Source organism: Colius striatus, chromosome 6 (genome assembly GCF_028858725.1).
Source record: "Colius striatus isolate bColStr4 chromosome 6, bColStr4.1.hap1, whole genome shotgun sequence".
Taxonomy (NCBI): Eukaryota; Metazoa; Chordata; class Aves; order Coliiformes; family Coliidae; genus Colius; species Colius striatus.
The window spans coordinates 5,946,731-5,965,835 of record NC_084764.1 but is presented as its reverse complement, the minus strand read 5'-3'; the positions used below and the strand labels follow the sequence as shown (position 1 = coordinate 5,965,835).

Here is a 19,105-nt window from a genome sequence, read left to right as displayed (position 1 = left end):
GAAAGGTCTGTCATTGCTTCCCTCGTACCAAAGCAGTTCAGCAGAACACTCAAGGCAGCTACTCTAGATTAAAGAAGGATTTTAATTTCATACAAAACTTTATTAATATCCATTCTGCAAAACTGTCAAAGTGAACATAACGAATGTGAGAGCAGGCCTGGAGCCCATCCCATCTGTAAACCCCTGGGACAGCAGCAAGGCCGCCCCAGGCAGCCTGGTAAACAAACTTGAAAAAGCAAAACCTTTCAGTGTAACAGCAGTCTCGAGACTTGGGTCTGAACAGGGGTGCTGGGAAGAAAATGCCTCCTCTCTGCTCTACATTTACCCAACGTTCTGAAGCACAGAGGCACGGGTGAAAAAAAAAGGACCCTATCAAGTGGCAATAAAAAGCCTAGAGCTCTGAAAACAAGCTACAGAATCAGTAGGTTCCCAGTTGCTGGCCTTGCATCCTGCCAGGTAGGTAAAGAGCTCTGGCATCACCATCTTCTTCGTGGTCTAGCTAAAAAGCTGCAAGCATGGGATGGGCCAGGCCTGAGGTCTGGAAAGTTTATATATAGGAGAGGCTGGTGTTCCCCAGGCTACCCAAGCTATCCCATCACCTCCCCTGTGAGCATTCTAACTTTCTGGCATGTTGATCTTGCTAGCAAAGGGATTCTCAGCTCAGTTTGACTAGAACAGGCTGGGAACCCTGTCATGAGCCGCTCCACAGCAGACTGCAGGTGATGGCAACCTCTGAGGACAAGCAGATGTGGCAGGCTGGAAGCAGTCACTTCAGCAGGATCTGAGAACACCTTAGACATTTCCCTAGTGCCTCAGAAAGTGAGTGGTAACTCCACTTGGAAGAACTGAGTACTGACATAACTTTCTAAAAGGGGAGACCAAGAGAATTGGGGAAGCAAGGACAGAGTAGGTCTAATGCCCTGCACAACTTATCCCGCCCGTCGCCAACACGGAACTTGTGCTCTGTGATCCAAAAAGGATTGAGATACTAAATCAGTCCTCTAGATCCTTCCCCTTTCACTTCCTTCCCTGTGATTTAGTATCCTTGCTTTTTGTTCTCATCCCCTCCACCTCCCAAGACAGTGAGTTAGCTCTGAGTTTGCTGGTGCCAGGTTTTGCTTGCCTCTGCCCTCCACGTCTGGACGAACTCCAGCTTCGAACCCCCTGTTCTGTCATGGCTTTCATGAGATGTTCTTGCTTCTTGGCCACCATCTCCTCCCGGCTCCAGATCAGAATATTAAAGCCTGAGAGGAAAAAGTAAACCCTGTGTATCAGAACCTCTGTATCAAATGGAACACCTTAGGTTATGTCACTTAAATGCCAGCAATTCAAAATGCATTGCCTGTCGTTGGACATTTCAAAGGTAGAGGATGCAGAGATATTTATTGCTGACATTATCTCCACACAGCCATGGAAATTTGAGCTAATCAAGAAAATGTCAATTTCTAATCTCCTCTAGCACAGGTCTAAGACTTCAATCTAGAGCCAGCTTCCCTAATCCCATACAGCCTGCAAAAAAACGGGAGTAATCTTGGCTCTGCAGCCTAGGAAATGAGATAAATTAAACAAAAGGAGGGGGTACAGCCTAGCAAGGAAAGGCTCCCTTCCCCCCAGCATAGGTTCCACGGTCAGCAGAGTGCACCAGCTGCCTCCCAGGCTCTGTGCTCTCAGGAACATTTCACAGGAGATGATAAGCAATCTGTGTGGAAGATCCAAGAAAAGGTCCTGATCTCTTTTACAGATGTAGGCAGTTACACTACTAGAGGACTACTGGCAAGTGGGATTTGGGAAACCCTCACTCACCACTTGCTTTATTCTGGAGAAACAAGCCTGGGACTGGAACCCACCCTTGCTTAGTGCCCCAGGTTCTCTTTACTTACCCATGCCAGAAGCCAGCGTGTCTCCCATAGGGTTAAATTTATTGAGCTGAAAATGGAAACACAGAGTCTGTAAGAGCATCACTGCTTATGTAACAGAGTCACAAGAGCAGCGTGGCTTATACAACAGCAACAAACCATCTGGAAAACCCAATGTCCCCTAGAGAGCAGCACAGAAACCCCACAGATGAGCATGGGCCAGCCTTGCTCAAGTCAGCTTTAGCCAGCAGCTGTACTCCCCTGAGAGCATGAGTCTGTCATCAGCAAAGAGGATCACAAAATCATTTCAGTGGAAACCACCTTTAAGACCCCTCCCCTCACCCTGCCAAGCCCACCACTAACCCATGGCCCTCAGCACCTCAGCTCCACGGCTTTGCAACAGCTCCAGGGCTGGGCACTCCCCCATATCCCTGGGCAGCCTGGCACAGGGGCTGACAACCCTCTCAGGGAAAAGCTCCAAGCTAAACCTTCCTTGGCACAACCTGAGACCATTTCCCCTTGTCCTATCATCCATTACTGACAGAAGACTGATGCTCACCTCTCCACAACCTCTTTTTAGGTAGTTGTAGAGTGACCATATCTGCTCTACAAGTACCAGGATACTCCTACTGTTCTTGTCCCTAACCCATCTCTCTCAGCTGCAGTCCAGTACCCAGCAGGTCCCTTCAGCTGCAGTGCTGTACTCACCGAGACAATACCAGAAGCATTTGGATCATAGAGCTGACAAACCATCTCCCCAGTGTGGCCATCGAACACATCGACAGTCCGCAGCTCGTCCACCGTGTACCCCGGGAACTTGGGGTCTGGGTAGCGACCTGCCACAATGAGGTCGTAGCGAGGATGCCACGTTGCCTAGTCACAGAGCAGAGCAGGGGGGAGTTAAAGGGACAGAGCTCATACTGACACCCAGCAGTGTGAGCAACAGCTTGTACATCCCACCCACGGCTTGAGGAAACAGGGGGATGCTCAGGACAGCGCTCTGCTGGGAGCTGCAGCAGTGGGAACATCCACCCATCAATGCACTATCCTGCCCAGAGCTCACACCATTTGTGATGTGACAGCACGAGGCTCCTCTCAGACTGCGCTGCCTCAACTCACCTTAATAGGTGTGAGGTGCTGAAACTGCCGGTGAGGGTGTGGGATCACATGCTGGGGCTTGGTCCAGTCTGGAGATGAGTAAACCCTGATTTCACTGTGCTGGTCTGTGCTCAGGAGCTTGGCACCATCTATGGGGCTGAAGTAAGCTGGGAAAGGAGGCAACAGAGCAAATGAGATCACAGTGCTGTGACTGATGAGAAACACAAGTCACACTTCCCTGCCTGGAAGCCCACTTTAACAGGGATGTGAATACGGCCTCACGTCCCAAAAGACGAGACTTGATCCATCTCAAACAAACTCAAAGCACATACAAACTGCAAGCTGAAGCCTACAGCACTGGCTTGCATAGGAAGGAGCACTATTCTCATTTTAGAATCTCAGAAATGGACCATTGCAAAGTATCACAGAACGGTAGGGGTTGGAAGGGACCTTTAGAGATCATCTAGTGCAACCGCCCTGCAGAAGCAGCTCCACCTAGATCAGGTTGCACAGGGACACATTCAGGCGGGTCTTGAAGACCTCCAAGGAAGGAGCCTCCACACCCTCCCTGGGCAGCCTGTGCCAGAACAGAACTTGCTTGTTCTAATGGAAAGTTGGACTTCCATGAACTGGTAAAATTTCACCCTAAAACCAGAGGTCTGAGCCCCACGATCTGCTTTTGTCAAAGGAGTTGCCCCAATACATTCGGTTTTCTAATCTCAGCCACTGCTGATGCTTCCACACACTGCACAGTGCTCCAGTTTGTATGGCAAATCTAAGGCTGTGCTGCAGCTGCCTTGTCCACCTCTCTGCCCCTGGCCACAGGCTCCCTGTCCCTGCCTGCCTTCCACACACCACTGTGAGCCTCAGTGAAAGCCAACAGTGCCCCAAAAACAACAGCTGAGCTGAGGAACTCTGTGCAGACACTTGTGCAGTGAAAGCCTTAACTCACCTGCATTGACAGGTTTGTTATGAGGAAGCACATGAAGATAACTTGTTTTGGTTTTGATGTTTCTGAGGTCCCAGATTTTGACTGTCTGATCCACAGATGCTGTGGCCAACAACCACTCACATCGGGAGTTAAACTCCACGTGAGTCACTTTCTTCTTGTGTAGTTTCAGCTTCCAAATCTGCAGCAGAGGAAACAACTCAGGAAAAATCAATCAATCAAGATCTGGAGTCAAGAAATGGCAAAAAATAGTCTACCAGTGCAGAGTAGTGGAGAAGAATGGAGAAAGGAGAAGAATGACCTTGGGAACTAACTGTAATTCTAGGAGAACTCTGATCCATCAATTTATTACAGCTACAAGAGAGGAGAAAGCCATCCCTGGCTCATGGAGGCAAGTGTTAGTGTCACTGTACAAAGCAAGATTATGTCTGGGATCCTTTTGCAGTCTCAGTCTGTCACCTGCAGAAAGATTAAAGCAAACTGGAACAGGTACAGACAACGCACTGCTGAGAGAGTAACAAGAAGGAAGGGCCTGTTTTGGGGGAGGGAACCAAAACAACTTCATTTATCTTAGTAAAAAACGTGAGAGAACCTGCTTCTAGAAATATATTACCAAAGGAAAATGAGAGTAAGTAAGTATTTCAATTAATGAGAACAAATGGATATCAACTGGGCAGGAATAAACTTGCATCCAAAGCTGGAAGCTTATTTCTAATCAGAGGGTGAAGGTGGCCTGTGTTCCCTACAACTGCTATCTCCCAACTACAGAAGAAGATTCTCATGTTCTTTCAGGAGAGAAAAAAATAAGGAAAGGAAGCAACTAGCCTTGAATGGGTACAAACCATTTGGAGCACTGCTGCCTCTGACCACTAACCTGCAGCGCTCACCGGGCAGCAGGACTCTACAGACTCACCCGCACAGGCAGGAGAGGCGGCGGTTCAGGCCCACTACTAATGGTTCCCGTCTCACTTCAGCCTGCCTCTGCCTGCCCTCTCGTGTCTAACCGCAGTAGTGCAGCCTCTGGCCCAACATTTGCTGAACTGACTGCTGTGTACCCACTCCGAGTTCATAGAAGGGTACACATCAAAACAGATTCTCCTAATTGACTCCCAGCAGCGTGTGAAGCTTCTGGAGTGTGGGCAGAGGGTGCTCACATCTTCAGGTTACCCTGTAATCATTCTCAAGGAGGCAAATACTCTTAAGGAAAGGGTAGCGCAAGGTGTGGTCCCTGCTGGGGAATTATTACCATTGTACTCAACAGTGTGAAAATGTCTAAGGAATGGCAAAAGTGGAGAACTTCTCACCACCCAGACAATGGGTGGACTTGTCTCCTGAGCTGTAAGGTACTTGCTCCTTTTCTCAAGGTCCCTGCAGTGTAGGAAAGCAGGTGAGCCATGAACATTCCTGTAGAGGAGATGCTGCACAGAGCCATACAAACCTCTTCACCGGCAGTGCTGAGCAGGACCACGTTGCCCACGTTATCCCCTGTCACCACGGCACGGTTGCTTGCAGAAACATCAACGCTGCAGTACCAGTGACTAGAGGGAAAGACACGAGATCAGTGGTGCCTCCTACAGGCAAGCGAAGGCAGCGGAGCTCTGCTTCACCTCTCATCGCCCACAAGGGAGACGGCAGCAAACCCTAACTGCAACTGCTGCCCGGTGGTGTGGGCCTGAGTGTCAGGGAGGGGGGTGGCTTATCAGCAATGCTTTCTGTTGGTGGCCAAGTGTGAAATAACGTCCCAGGCATTTGTGAAGTGTTCATTAGTAGAGTGTGACACGTAGGGAGAGTGGAATGTAATAAAGGCTGAGGAGCCACTCGGTGCCTGCACGTGGTCACACCTTGGGAAAGATCAGAAACACCCCTGTGACATGGACAAAGACAGAGAAACAGCTTTAAAATGCCACTTTCCACAAAGCACTGAAGCAGCAGTAAAGACAAAAGCTTTGGACTGGAAAACTGCACATCAAACTGCCCCAACTTCACACTCCAAGGAACCAAACCGAATAGAGACTCATCTGACAAACACATCCCTGGGAAGGGCAGGGAGAATAAAGCTGGGTCCTTTGGGAACTCCCTGGGAATGCTTCGTTTGCAAAGAGAAATCCAAGGCAATGGAAATTAGCAGAGTGAGCCTGAAGCCTCCAGAAGGGCAGCAGGGTAAACTCAATAACCTGAAACTCACATCCTGCAAGGAATGTTTTGTGGCTTTCCCACACTACCTGAGCTGCTAGAGACAACACAGAGCTCTGATGAATATGAGCAGGGGGAAATCACCCTGCTCTTCCCACGTCACCCTTTATGAAATGAGAAGCTGTCATTATCTGCCAGACAGGAGATGGCACCACCACATGGCAACACCAGCAGATGCAGGCAGCACACTCAGCTACAGTGAAAGCCCTGCATGCCCCGTGGCTGCCAAGCCTGTCACCCACCCTGCAGCACAGGCTTCAGCACCAGGAGCCTGCCTCCAAGCTCCTTCACAGGACCAATTCATACCAAGAGCCTCCTAACCACGGCAAAGTGAGGGTGGTAGAGAGCACAAGCAGCAGCGCAGCATCAACCCCGAGGAAGAGAGAAACAGCCTTGCAGAGTTCCCTTCTCACCAAACATCATGGTGCTCATGGCCACAGTCCGGGGCACGGGAGATCACCTGCACCGCTCTGCCCTCAAGGTCCTGCAGGCTTAGGGTGCCATCCCCTGACGCCACATAAAGCTTCACTGCCTCGTAAGGACTGAACCTGATGTCTCCAAGTGAATCTCCTGGCCCTTTCTGCAATACACACAAAGCCAAGAGGCACCAAATTTGGAGTTGCAGACAAAATCATGACACCCATCTCCTGAACGTGCTGTTTCTGACAGTGCATGGACTTAAGAACTCTTCTAATCTGTTTCCAATCCGAGCACATACATTTTGAGCCTGTAAATTCTACCCTGCTTTGGGCTGCAAACCTCACTAGCAGCATTGCTTCTCCTGCTACAAGGGTACAACTAGTCTGCAGTGAACTACCAAGGCTGGGGAGATCACAAGCAAAACCAACACCATTCCATGCAGAAATCACATAAAGATCTCACGACAGCCCTGCACCAAGCTTTTCTGACAGACATTTCTTTCTCCCTAAAGGCTGCTTTCAGTGCTGTCTCTGGTCTTTCTCAAGGCACCAGCAGGCAGGACGAGAGCGGTGCAAGGAGAAATGCAACCGCTAGCTCCATGGCACAAGAATCTTAAGTTCTGGGTTGTCTTGCTGTGTCATTCTCCCCCACATCTTTCTACTTAGGAAACCCTAAGCAAAGACTGAAAAGATGCTAGCTGGGAGTCCCCACACTCTCTGATACTCAAGTGCACTCCATCTGCTGCTCACAGAGCAATTCATAACGTCTACCTGTAAATAATAGATTTGAAGAAGTCAATGCAGATCAAAACTGGCCTGCAGCAGCAGGAGGATGGCATGTCCTTTCAGATCCAGGCATCACTGCTAGGACAGGCATCCCTCTGAGATATAAGATCCTCCTGTCCTAGGACCAAGCCTACTTATCCTTGCTCACCTGGCCAGTCATCCCAGCACTACTTGGGTTCACCTTCTGCCCTATTACAAGGTTGCAGCTTCAAGAGCTAATTTGGAAACCAAACATAAAAGTTGCCACCCAGAAAGAATGAAGTGGGGAAAAGTAAAGAGGAAGCTAATCCAAATTCACTCACTTTATGCACTGAACTGAAGTAACTAACTGAAGAGCTAAGGTTTCCTTGTGAGTCTGCAGAAAATGCAACAGCTTGAGAGGGTGATTCTAAGCACAGGCACAGAGAGTTGCCTCCAGCAATTCACCTCCTCTGCCCACTCATTGCTGAAGGAGCCCAGACTCTGAACTTTGCTGTTTTAGATAAGCACCAAAAGTTAGGTGGGATGAACTGGAGTGATCCTTACAACAAGCACCACACAAAGTCAGTGGTGTTTTTTGGAGAACCACTGAGGGGGCTATAAATTGTGCCATAAAAACCACCTGACAACAAGCAACACTGCTAACAGTTAGAGATTAGAAGGTGCACAGAGCTAAGGGAGGTTTAAGAACACACAGCTGAGGAAATCCACTAGCACCTCAACACTCCCATGTGTAACAGGAAGTAAACATCATCAGAGTGTCCCTCCCCTTCATGAAGAAAAGCTCTCTCCTACCCACCACCCCGTTTCAGGGAAAAATAAAAAGGGAGAGTGAACCTCCCTGGAAGAGAGAGGATCCCTGAGATTCAGAGGATAAGGGAGATGTATGTGGAGAAGAGGAAGCCCAGCTCCCACACATTAGAGACAAACATCTCTCTCTCTCTCTCTCTCTCTCTGCAGTGCTCCTGCCAGCAGGACACAGAGGCCCAAAGCATTGCTGTATTTCTTACTCCCAGTCCTCGGTGCTGGTGAAGACCCGGACAATATTGCCATTAAATTCCTGCAGGGTGGTAGTGCCGGCAACTGACGAAGTGTACAGCTGACTAGGGTTAAAAGGGTTAAACTTCATTCCTGTGATGGTCCCTCCAGCTCCCATCTACAAGGAAGGGGATGAACAAAAGAAAAGTCCACTGAGTGATGGGCAAGGAGAACAGTGTGTTCTGTAAGTCTGCATTCACTGCTATGACCTTAACAACAACAGTGAAACACACCACAGCCCTTCAAGGAGGCAAAGCCAAACGTGTCTGCCCTCCTGGAGGGGAAAACTCCAACTCCTTCAGTCCCCACACAATGTATTCCCTGGCTGGCTGGCACCACGCTTTTTACAAAAAAAGAAAGAGGATTCTGGCATTTCTGGAGGATAAAGCCCCTCCCAGTGTATACCTGTGTTAATTTGGAAAGAGGATAAAAGTTACAGAGTCTTTGAGCTCCTGTCAGAATGGGAATGGCTGGATACAGCAACGAGGGGACGTGCCAGCTATAGAAGCCATTCACTCTACCTTAGTTTCTCACTTTAGACACAGGGATTTAGTTTCTCCTCACTCCAAGGTGTTTCCTCATTCGACACAGAATAAAAGGTGAGCAGAGAAAGATCAAGACCTAAACCAGACAGATCCTCTCTGCCTACTTGTTTCTGGCATCCCTTTAAGGTAACTGTTTTGCCAGTGGCTGGCCGTATTACTTTTCCACTGAGCAAACACCAAGCACTGCTGCATTACAAAGTTCATCATCAACATGCCTCAGTTCTCCTCAAGTGCTAGAACAGCCTGGGACGTAGGAACAGACATGCTGCTGCATCTCAGTCCTGCCCCATAGCTGGCTACTCTGCAGCCCAGGACCCTCATGTGCTTCTCACAACAGAGCTCAGTTTTGACCTGCAGTGTTTTGGCACTCCAGTTTTCCCTCCCACCCACTCCACGCACCCACAGGCTTACCCCTTTTATGAAGCAGGTTTTAGTAAGTACTTCATAGTCCCAAAGAATGATGTCTCCACCTTTAGAACCAACAGCTACAGTACTGGGGTGCGTTGGGTGCCATTCCAGGCACGTCACTCTCCTGTGAAAGGGACTTGCTGTTCGAAAGAGGCGGTAGGAGGCAAGAGAACGCAGAAAGGGCAGCTGCAGGCACTGGTGAAAAGATAACAGAGAATCAATTTTGCAGGGATCCCCAAGTTCCTCTGCATGAGATGTGCTAACAACTTCTAGCTGCCACCTGTGTGTTAGTACACTCACACAAAATTCTAAGCCTTTCTGTAGAGTGAAGAGAAACAGCCTCAACCATACAAATCCACACCAGCCACAGCACAGCAGAAAGCAACAGAGACCTGAGAGATACTTCACTTTAAATGATGCACAGGGAGTCGAGCCTTGTGGGCTGAGATGAAAAAGCAGGATACTTGACAAAGGAGAACATGATTCCACAGCAGTAAAAGGCAATTATGGCTACCTGTGTTTTTACTGAGCATCCCAAAACGTTACACATCATCCAGAGATATGATACTATGGGTCCTACATGCAAATTGCCTGCAGCTGAACTGTGCCAGAGTGAATGGAACACTGGAAACAGGGAATGAAAAAGCATGACACCATTGTATTGTTCTTCAGCTGAGGAACAGGTACTGCTTGGATGAGCGTGGTGATTTAGATACTTAAGATAAATTATCTAGAAGGTAAAGTTTGCTCAGATGCTTTCCACCTATGGATGGTACAGAAAAAGTTCATGTTCAAATGGAAGGAGGAGTATGGCTCTGAAAAAAACAGTAAAGTGTTACAGACTTGATGGAATACGTCTGTGAAGAGGAAAAATCAACAGTAAACCTGACACGATTAGCAAAGTAGACTGGATATAAAAATAGGGTAAGAAAAGTCAGGCCAGCACGCAGAAGTAGCACTGTGCAGTAACTCAGCTGATAGAGTGGGTGAGTTTAAACACGATTCAAGGAAGCACAGAACTAACAGAGGATAAAATGTGACAGGGCTGGGTCAACCAAAAGGGAAAATCACCCCAGCTCTTGAATTTTATAGGGTTAAGAATCACAAGAGTGCACCAGACCTGGGAGCCACAAACCCTGTATGTGGGGAACTTTAAAGCTTTTTAACTTTAAAACTTCTCTGCTTGTGTCAAAGATGTTTCCATGTAGGGAACTGAGACAACCAAGAGATTGTGAAGGAGAAACTCCTCACCTGCCTAAGCTGGGCCCGAATGGAGCCTCCCAGCATGTTCTGGTAGACGTAATGAACAATGCTGCACTGCTGCTCCAGCTGATGGCAAAGGACACTGCTGCTTCTCGCCACAGAGCCACCTCCACTCCTACCTGACAGAGAGGAAAAGAGCAAAACTTACTGAGAGACAAGGCCAGTCACATTCACTCACTAAACCACAGAGGAAGACCGTTGCATTTGCTGCTATATCCATGAAAAGCTTCATTCCACAAAATGTAAGGAGCATTTAGAGACTTTTAGGTCTAAGGTGCAGCAAGCTCTGCAATTATGGAGTCCAGTGCTTCCTGTAGCCTGACACAGCTTTGTGTGTGCTTCCTCTTGTTAAACCTTCCTTCTCCTTGCCAAGAAGTTTACCAAAAAGACAACAGCAGAGGACTACAGTAATGCCACAGGTGGTGCATCTCTTGGACAGCATACAATCTGAACAGCTCTCCCCCAAAATACAACAAAGCTATCCAAAGCCCCTACAACTTGGAAATATGCCACAGGAGGTGGTAAGCCCCTGGGCACAGTAAAGGGAAGGTCAGCAGCGTGACCAGCTGAACTGTTAACACCTGAAAGTTCCCCAACCACAACAGCACGAGCTCCATGGAAAGTCCTGAACTGCCTGCTCGTGAATCAGAACTTTCTATCTGCTCAGGCCCAGCTTGCCAACAGCACTGCCAGTTTGGGGTTTGATAATAGACTTGCTGACACCTCACCACCTCAAACCCTTTCTGTTCAGAGGGATTTTTGCTGAGAGTACAGCATGCTTTCCCATGCTGCTCACGTCCCAAGTTTTTCTCTCAGGGACCTTTACATAAAACACGGAACTGTTCAGTCCCACGTCTGTGATCACACCATCCCCACGGCAAAGGTCTGTAAACACCCCAGGGGATACAGATGTCAAATCCATTTCTCAAGAAACAAACATTTGCATTTAAGGATATTTATATATATATATAAAACACCAAGCCTGTACACTGAAAAACATCAGGACTGTTCTGTATGATTCCAACCCCTACCATTCTATGATTAGAATCTACATTAAATCTTTAATGCAACACTTAAAAACCCACAGGTGTGAAAACTAAACTCTGTTCACACACTGTGTTAACACTTGTCACACCTGTTAAAATCATAGAACCACAGAATAGAAGGGGTTGGAAGGCACCTTTAGAGATCATCTAGTCCAACCCCCCTGTCAAAGCAGGTCCCACCTCAATCAGGTCACACAGGAATGTGTGCAGGCGGGTTTTGAAGACCTCCAGGGAAGGAGCCTCCACACCCTCCCTGGGCAGCCTGTGCCAGGGCTCCCTCACCTCAACACTGAAAGAGTAAAAGTATAAAAGAAGTAGTATAAAAGTATTTACATTCTAACTCCTTCTTCTCACAGAAGAATTGGCATCAATGGTTCCTTCTTCAGAGGTGATGGAAATTGTGGTATTTTTCCCAATTCCATTTTATTATTTCTTTAAGAACAATTTATTAAGAAACAAACCTGAGGCCTTTTTAGAATCTGCTGGAGGAAACCCTTTAAAAGAGTGTTTCAGTTGCAATAAACTGAACCTGTCCGATACAGCTCAGAAGAAAAAGTCTTTTTTTCCCAAAACACATAAAAATCAAACCTGGAACGTAGAAAGGAAAAGCTCAGATGCAAAGGTCTTCCTCTTTTTAAACAGATTTAAGGGAAAAACATAAAGTACTAGGCACATCCAGTTCCCTCTGAAGCTTACAGGAGATGCAGGTGCTTATCAAATCCAAAAAATCAGGCCCTGAAGTTAAAGGGAAAATCATGTAGCTAAATTCTCCATAGATGCTGCGTTAACTATCCATAGTTATGAAAAGAACTCCTTTCAAACAGAGTATTTCACCTCACCACCCACTGTTTACACTGCCAGCTGCTCCAAGCTTGGAATTATGCACCAGACAACAGATATGTACAGAATCCTAGAACTCTGTATCTCTGGCTGTTGAAGAACACTCCAGTAATTTCTGGATCTGTAAAGCCAAAGTATGGAATATTTCCACACAAAGGAGTAACTCGGGTAACCTCTCAAAACAATGATGGAATTAAAGGTTTTATCTGAGAAAAGGAGGCTGAGAGGAGATCTCATCACTCTCTACAACTATCTGAAAGAAAGTTGAGGTGAGGTGGGGTTGGTACAAACGATAGGACAAGAGGCCTCAAGTTGCACCAGAAGGGGTTTAGACTGGATATTAGGAAAAGCTTTTTCACTGAAGGAATTGTCAAGCACTGTCCCAGGCTGCTCAGGGAGGTGGCAGAGTCCCCACCCCTGGAGGTATTTAAAAGCCATGTAGATGTGGCACTGAGGGACACAGTTTAGTGGTGGCTGTGGTAGTGCTGGGTTAATGGTTGGACTCGATGATCTCAAGCCTTTTCCAACAGAAATGATTCTGTGATTCCATGAAAATAGTCATCACTGTAGCTGAAGCCAACAAAACTTTGTTGAAAATGCAAAGTATTAACCGCTCCAGTATCTCAGAACTTAATCACCTCTCCTCATTCTAGAAAGAGTCTCTATGAGATTCTTTTAAGTCACAGAATAGAGGGTAAAAAAAGCAATTAACGCAATTCCTCTGTACAGTCCAATCTGAACATGGAGGCAGAAAGTATTCACACTTTCTGTAGGAATTCCAACTACTGCAGCAAAAGTTACAACATGCAAAGAGTGAGGCAGAACTGCTGCTTTAGACTGCATGCTGTAGGATACTCACCCTTAAGATCATGAAACTGCACTGAGACTTGTATAGGAGAAAAAAACAATGTATTACCAAGACTGGCCTGTCCTGGAGTAAAGCAGACATCTGGTAATCCAGGAATTCCACAACATTTAACCACCCTCAAATGAGCTGTGACAGCATCTCCACTGAGCAGGCTTCTACCAAGGGCCAGAGTCTCAGAAGTGACAAACTCATGTGCTCAGTAGACAGGTAAGTGGAGGATGTACTACACCAACATCCATCCGTGTATCACTTTGATACATAACCCCATCTGAACACTCGTGTCTGAACACGCTGCTTGGCACTGTTTCCCTCCAACAAGCAGATGCCTGTCACTTGTGGTAAAGCTGCTTGGGAGAAGCAGTAAGGATTTGAGGAAACATTACCGATTTTCTCTGGGCGTTTAGATGTTTTTCTCACAAACAACCTCTTTGCTTGTGGCTCATTCCCTAGTTCCTCGTAGTCCAGTTTCCTCTTCCCAGCTGATTTTGCCTCTTCTGGACAATGCTCACGTGTCCTCTCATGCTTCTTGTCCTTTGGCTGGTTCACTGGAGCCATTCTGTCTGACCACTAAAAGCAAACAAAGCGTGGAAATTAACTCTCTCTTTCACTTTTAACTAGAGGACAGAGGGGAAAACTGGAACAAAACATATCCCAGTGGTCTGAAAGTAGTGATTGTACCTATACCCTCTTACATCAGAATGACACTGGATTTTTGTTGTGCTTTGCTGGAAAGAGGAACAGGTTCAATAAACTCGTCTTTGTTCACATATGAAAATGAATGCATTCTAAAGCACTACAATATGTTTTGACAGATGTGCTTCTGCCAAACTTTTAAGCTTTAAACCCACAGATCTGCATAAAGTCCATCTGTGAAACCACATAATGCCCTGACTGTTTCTCCAGCGGCTCACACTGAGCTCTTTAGATTCAGTTAAGAGAAAGGTCAGTGCTTTTATGATGATGGATGGGGCCGAGTGCTCTTCTACCAAAAACGTTCAGATGGCACTTCCTATTTAACGGCCGCAACCACCAGCTGGTGTTTTGTACCGGGCTCCTACCCCGGCTGCCAGCCACACCTGAACCGCTCCTCCGAGCGGCGGCGGGGAGCGGCGACTCGCGCCTCGTGTCGCGACAGCGCAGCCGCCACCTGGCCGTGCGCGGAGCCGCGGGCCCCGCTCAGCCCCGCGCATGGCCGCCGCCTGCGGCGCCACACGCCGCTTGCAGCCGCAGATTCCCCCTCCAGCAGCCCCGCCGCCGGGAGCCTCGCTGCGGCGCTGCCCCAACCAGCGCCAAACGTGTTTATAATCCGCGAAAGGCGGCCGGGGCTACGTGCCCGTGGTAAATATAGCGCGGCTCGCACGGCGCAAGCTGCCCCAAGCGCCGCCCGCCCCGCCGGCTCGGCTCGGCTTGGCTCGGCTCGGCTCTCCGCGCCAGGCCCCAGGCGCGGCCCCGGCCCGGCGGCCCCGGCCGGCCCGCGCTCACCTGCGGCTCCGGCGGGCTCCGCTGCCCCGGCGCGGCCGCGGAACGGCGGGCGGCGGCCGGCCCCTCCCCCGCGGTTTCATAACCGGGGCGGGAAGGGCGGGGGGAGGAGGCGGCGGCTGCCGGCGCGGCCCCGCGGGAAGGGCTCTGCCGCCCAGCCGGGGGAAGGCCGCGGGTGCCAGCCCCCGCCGGCCCAGCCCCAGCCGGCCTCCCCGCCTAAGCAGCACCGGGCAGGGGCTCAGGCTGCGGCCGTGACCGAAACACACAAAGTCTGCGAAGGTGCCCCCCCCGGCAGCTTATTGTGCAGGACATACACTCTTACATACAAGTTTCTAGAGCGCCAAAGGGACAGATTAAAGCTGCACCCAGCCAAACAGCATCCGGGAAAAACCAGTATTGTTTCAAAACACAACTTCTGCAAGATGCATCTGGTGTTGGAACTCGACAGAAAAAAAAGTCCCTGCAAGAGCAGCCCAGGGACTACAAGATCCGACGTGACAAGCTGACGAGAATGGGGAAGGAAGAGCCCTGCCGAGACAGCTGGAGGTGGCAGCGCTTCCCCCACCTGCGAGGGAGGCTGCAGCCTGCCTGCCGTGCGTGGGGAACTGTATCCCTGGGGCTGCAGTGTGCCCTGCTTCAGGCCTGCCGCTAACCACGCTGAATAATTGCAGTCATCCACACAGCTGGCTGTGAACACAGGTCCTAAAATATCTGTCCATAACCACTCCTTGAATTATGGGCTTTAGGGTTGGGGGGTTGGGGTGTTTTTTTTGCACTATACCTATAGTTACCCACGTGGTTTTTCTCACCTATTAGGAAATGCATAGAAAAAGTACTAAGAACAAGAAGGACCCAGACTCTGTGCTTTTCTCCCGACCTGTAATACCATATTCGTTGCTGCCATCCCGAGTGTCAGAATGACGTACACAGCAAATGATAACCACCAAAAGCACAATCTGGGTTTGAATGTACGTCAACCTGATTAGCAAATCTTAAACATCTTATCAACTGCTTCTGTAGCACACAACGTTCTTAGAACTGTACCCATTAGCAAAAAATAGCCAGAGGAATAACTGAATGTAGCGCTTCCCTTCTTCCCCTCCAAGCCGTGACTTCCAGGAAGAGAAACTACTACACAACTCATCTTGACAATGATCAACAGTTTCATCTATAGGTCTGCAGAAGTTACTGTCGTTGGAGGCAGAATCTCTGGAGCTCATCAGGAATGACCAACGAAACACCAATTAAATCACATAAACCTTAACATCTCTCAGTTCTCACATGCTTTAAAAAGGGATTTGGAACTGAAAAAGGGGGCTCTGATACCAGCCTTTGTAAACAGACTGAAAGGCTCGTATTGATTTCAACGTTCTGTGAATTAAACCTGAAGAAAACTGTTGGCCAGGTTATTTCCAGCAAAGATGTGCACTTCTTGTCCCCACTATTTGTCTCTCAGCAGCAGCATCCCCCTGAGAGCGCACACGCAGTAACTCAGCACGTCCCTCTTGGAGCTGTCATGGTTAACATTTCTTACATGGCATAGAATGGAACAGACTATTTCAGCTGGAAGAAACCTACAACAATCATTTAGTCCAACTGCCTGACCAATTCAGGGCTGCCCAAAAAGCACGTTGTTAAGGGCGTTGTCCAGTTGCCTCTTAAACACTGATAGGCTTGGGGCATCGACCTCCTCTCTTTGGAAGCCTGTTTGGCTACCCTCTTGATACAGAAATGCTTCCTTATGTCCAGTCTAAGCCTCCCCTGGCACAGCTTTGAACTTTTCCCATGTGCTCTGTCACTGGTTAGCAGGGGGAAGAACTCAGCACCTGCCTCTCCACGTCCTCTCCTCAGGAAGCTGTGGAAAGCAGTGAGCCCCCCTCAGCCTCCTTTTCTCCAAGCTAGAGAGGCCCAAAGTCCTCAGTCCTTCCATTCCTTCCAGCCCTTTCACGAGCCCCGTTGCCCCTCCTCTGCAGGCATTCAAGAACCTTCACATCCTTCTTAAATTACGAGGCCCAGAACTGCACACAGTGTTCAAGGTGAGGCCACACCAGTGCTGGATACTGTGATTTTATCAATTACTAACACCAAGTTTGCTTTCCCTCCAGTGAATCACCAGATATTGTTGTAACTATTATTCACTAAGGACAAGAAGAGCAGATAGCAGAGAAATCATGCACAGGAGAAACGCCACTGGCGACGGGTGCCACAGCCCAGTGTCTGCACAGTACACTGAGCAAGCCAGAGAAAGACTGAGTTGAAAAAACATTCTTTTATGTATTTACAGCCTCACACTCTTCCAACTTCAACACACAGCAAATGTCAGAGGAGTATAATTATGCATGGCCAGGATATTAGGCTTATTTTTATGATGCCTTTTGTCTAATCAACAATTATGTTGATGCTCTGCCTTAGTTACGGGACACGGTTCTCTACAGCAGAATAAAGCTGTCGTGTCACTGGGTCTGGTAAAGCTATATTGTGACTAGGGCCATCAGCTTCGTGGTAACACTGTTAGGTATTCTGCATCCTTGTTGCCAGGATCTTTGTCCAAAGCATGAGTATTTTTGGCTACTTTAGTCAGACTAGTGATGTAAAGGGTACCATTACAGCAACTAGAGTTTGGCGTGCATATGAAGACAAGCCTATATTCCATTAAAAGCAGGGAAAAGTATATATTCCTAAATCACAGAATCTTAAGGGTTGGAAGGGACCTCGAAAGATCATCCAGTCCAACGCCCCTGACAGAGCAGGACCACCTAGAGTAGGTCACACAGGAACTCGTCCAGGTGGGTTGGAATGTCTCCACAGAAAGAGACTCCACAGCCCATCTGGGCAGCCCCTTCCAGTGCTCCCTCACCTCAACAGGGAAGAAATTCTTCCCCTTGTATTTCTTTGGAACCTCTTATGTTCCAGCTTGTACCTGTTGTCCTGTCATTGGACATCACTGAGAACAGTCTGGCTCCATCCTCCTGACACCCCATGACCATTACTAAGCTGCCCTAGACCAGGAAAATGAACGAAAACATCATCATTGCAGTGACCTTGTTTACACAAGCACTCCATTTTCCCTAAACCAGCCCACCTTGGAGGAGGGGACTGCAGAAGTGATGCTGTGTGGTGCCTTCACCTTGCAATCAGTATCAGGAGTGACCAGGTCCCAAATGCAAAGCATCCGTCTCAGATGCTCAGTGCATCCGAATCAAACACAACACAGGGCAAACGCCAGATACAGAGTATTAATGTATGACAGGTGTTTGCCTTTTCATTCATGTATATGAATTTGATCATGGAATTAAAAGCTCAGAATCAAATTGAATTAAACAGTATCTAGGCTAGTTTGGTTTTGGTTTAGTAAAATACAAAGTTGATGCTTAATATTCTCAACTGTGATTAACTCTGAGGGCAAGATAAGCATCTTGCATCACTTTTTGAAGGGGTGATTATGGTCATACCACATCTTGTGACCTGCAGTGGTTGCTGACCTTTCAGGGACCCCATGCATGTAAAAGTGAACAGAGATGTGGCCCCAGAAAAATTTGAGTGGAATGGTTTTAAATGTTCCCTTTCCAACACAGCAATTCATCATACCTGAAGGGCATAGGAACAGTTATTTTTCTGGCTCCTATGAAACCTGGGGAAGAGAGAGAAAACAACCCAGTACTGCTCCAGAGAAGGCAGAGCACAGACTTAGAGCAGGCTCTTTCCTCTCTTCCTCCAGCAAGGCTCTGTCTTTCCTTTCTTCACCAATTGAATAAACATCACTGCAAACCCACAGCTGGCTTTTGGAGTTGTGTCCCAAGCCACTTGGATGCAGTCAGGAAGAGATGGGCCAACAAGGCCTCCCAGTGCTCCTCCTGTACACCAGCATCACGGGGAATCACACCCAGGGCCTGGCGCCACAAATGGAAACTCTGGCACGCAGACTCCCTGGCATTTAGGAAAACTTGGTTTTGACTCTAAGGGCTTGAAGTCCAGACTATTCAAAGGTTTTCAGAGGAAAAGGAGAGTGACTGAAAAGAGTTAGTGGGATGGCGATGAAGGAGAAATGCCAAGCAGAACCGAGGTGAAACTGCTCACCAGCCCAAGGCAGAGTGACCTACACCATGCTCAAAAGAGAGGGCACAGCTCTCTGCTTGGGTGGGAGTGGGGTTCGGGGAACCTGCTGGGCCTCCTGCTCCAGCACACCAGGCTGGCTCTGGGCCCCAATGGTCAACTGTCCAGTACAGCATGTGTGTGAGCTGACACAGGCAGGACGTGGGAACAACCACAGAGCCACAGATAAATAAATAAATAGCCAAGAGCAAATTTGTTCTCTTTACCTCACCATCCAGGGGATCT

At 48.4% G+C, this 19,105-nt stretch overlaps 1 protein-coding gene across 3 annotated transcripts; it reads right to left on the bottom strand.

Annotated features, from left to right (window-relative positions):
- Positions 1–79: 79 nt before the first annotated feature.
- On the bottom strand, positions 80–14,830 carry DDB2 (damage specific DNA binding protein 2). 3 transcript variants are annotated; one of them, XM_061997752.1, is made up of 11 exons: positions 14,771–14,830; positions 13,672–13,855; positions 10,523–10,653; positions 9,275–9,466; positions 8,291–8,436; positions 5,342–5,441; positions 3,907–4,084; positions 2,976–3,121; positions 2,565–2,729; positions 1,881–1,926; positions 80–1,244 (listed from the first exon to the last, which is right to left on the bottom strand). In XM_061997752.1, the coding sequence occupies exons 2-11, from the start codon at positions 13,841–13,843 to the stop codon at positions 1,018–1,020; spliced, it is 1,503 nt and encodes a 500-aa protein (XP_061853736.1). In that variant the 5' UTR covers positions 13,844–13,855; positions 14,771–14,830; the 3' UTR covers positions 80–1,017. The 3 variants fall into 3 exon arrangements, with proteins under 3 accessions (XP_061853736.1, XP_061853735.1, XP_061853737.1); XM_061997751.1 differs by lacking the exon at positions 8,291–8,436 and adding an exon at positions 6,510–6,676; XM_061997753.1 differs by lacking the exons at positions 8,291–8,436; positions 14,771–14,830 and adding an exon at positions 6,510–6,676 and having other exon boundaries at positions 10,523–10,649; positions 13,672–13,759.
- Between the last annotated feature and the right edge of the window lie 4,275 nt (positions 14,831–19,105).

What these genes read in the sequence shown, in the direction of transcription:
- DDB2 (XM_061997751.1), bottom strand. Translation starts at nt 13,843, where the DNA reads ATGGCTCCAGTGAACCAGCCAAAGGACAAGAAGCATGAGAGGACACGT. An exon ending in TCAGCACTGCCGGTGAAGAG is followed by an intron (nt 4,085 to 5,341) that starts GTTTGTATGGCT and finishes CCTCTGCTGCAG; the next exon opens with ATTTGGAAGCTGAAACTACA. An exon ending in TAACAAACCTGTCAATGCAG is followed by an intron (nt 3,122 to 3,906) that starts GTGAGTTAAGGC and finishes CTCCTTTCCCAG; the next exon opens with CTTACTTCAGCCCCATAGAT.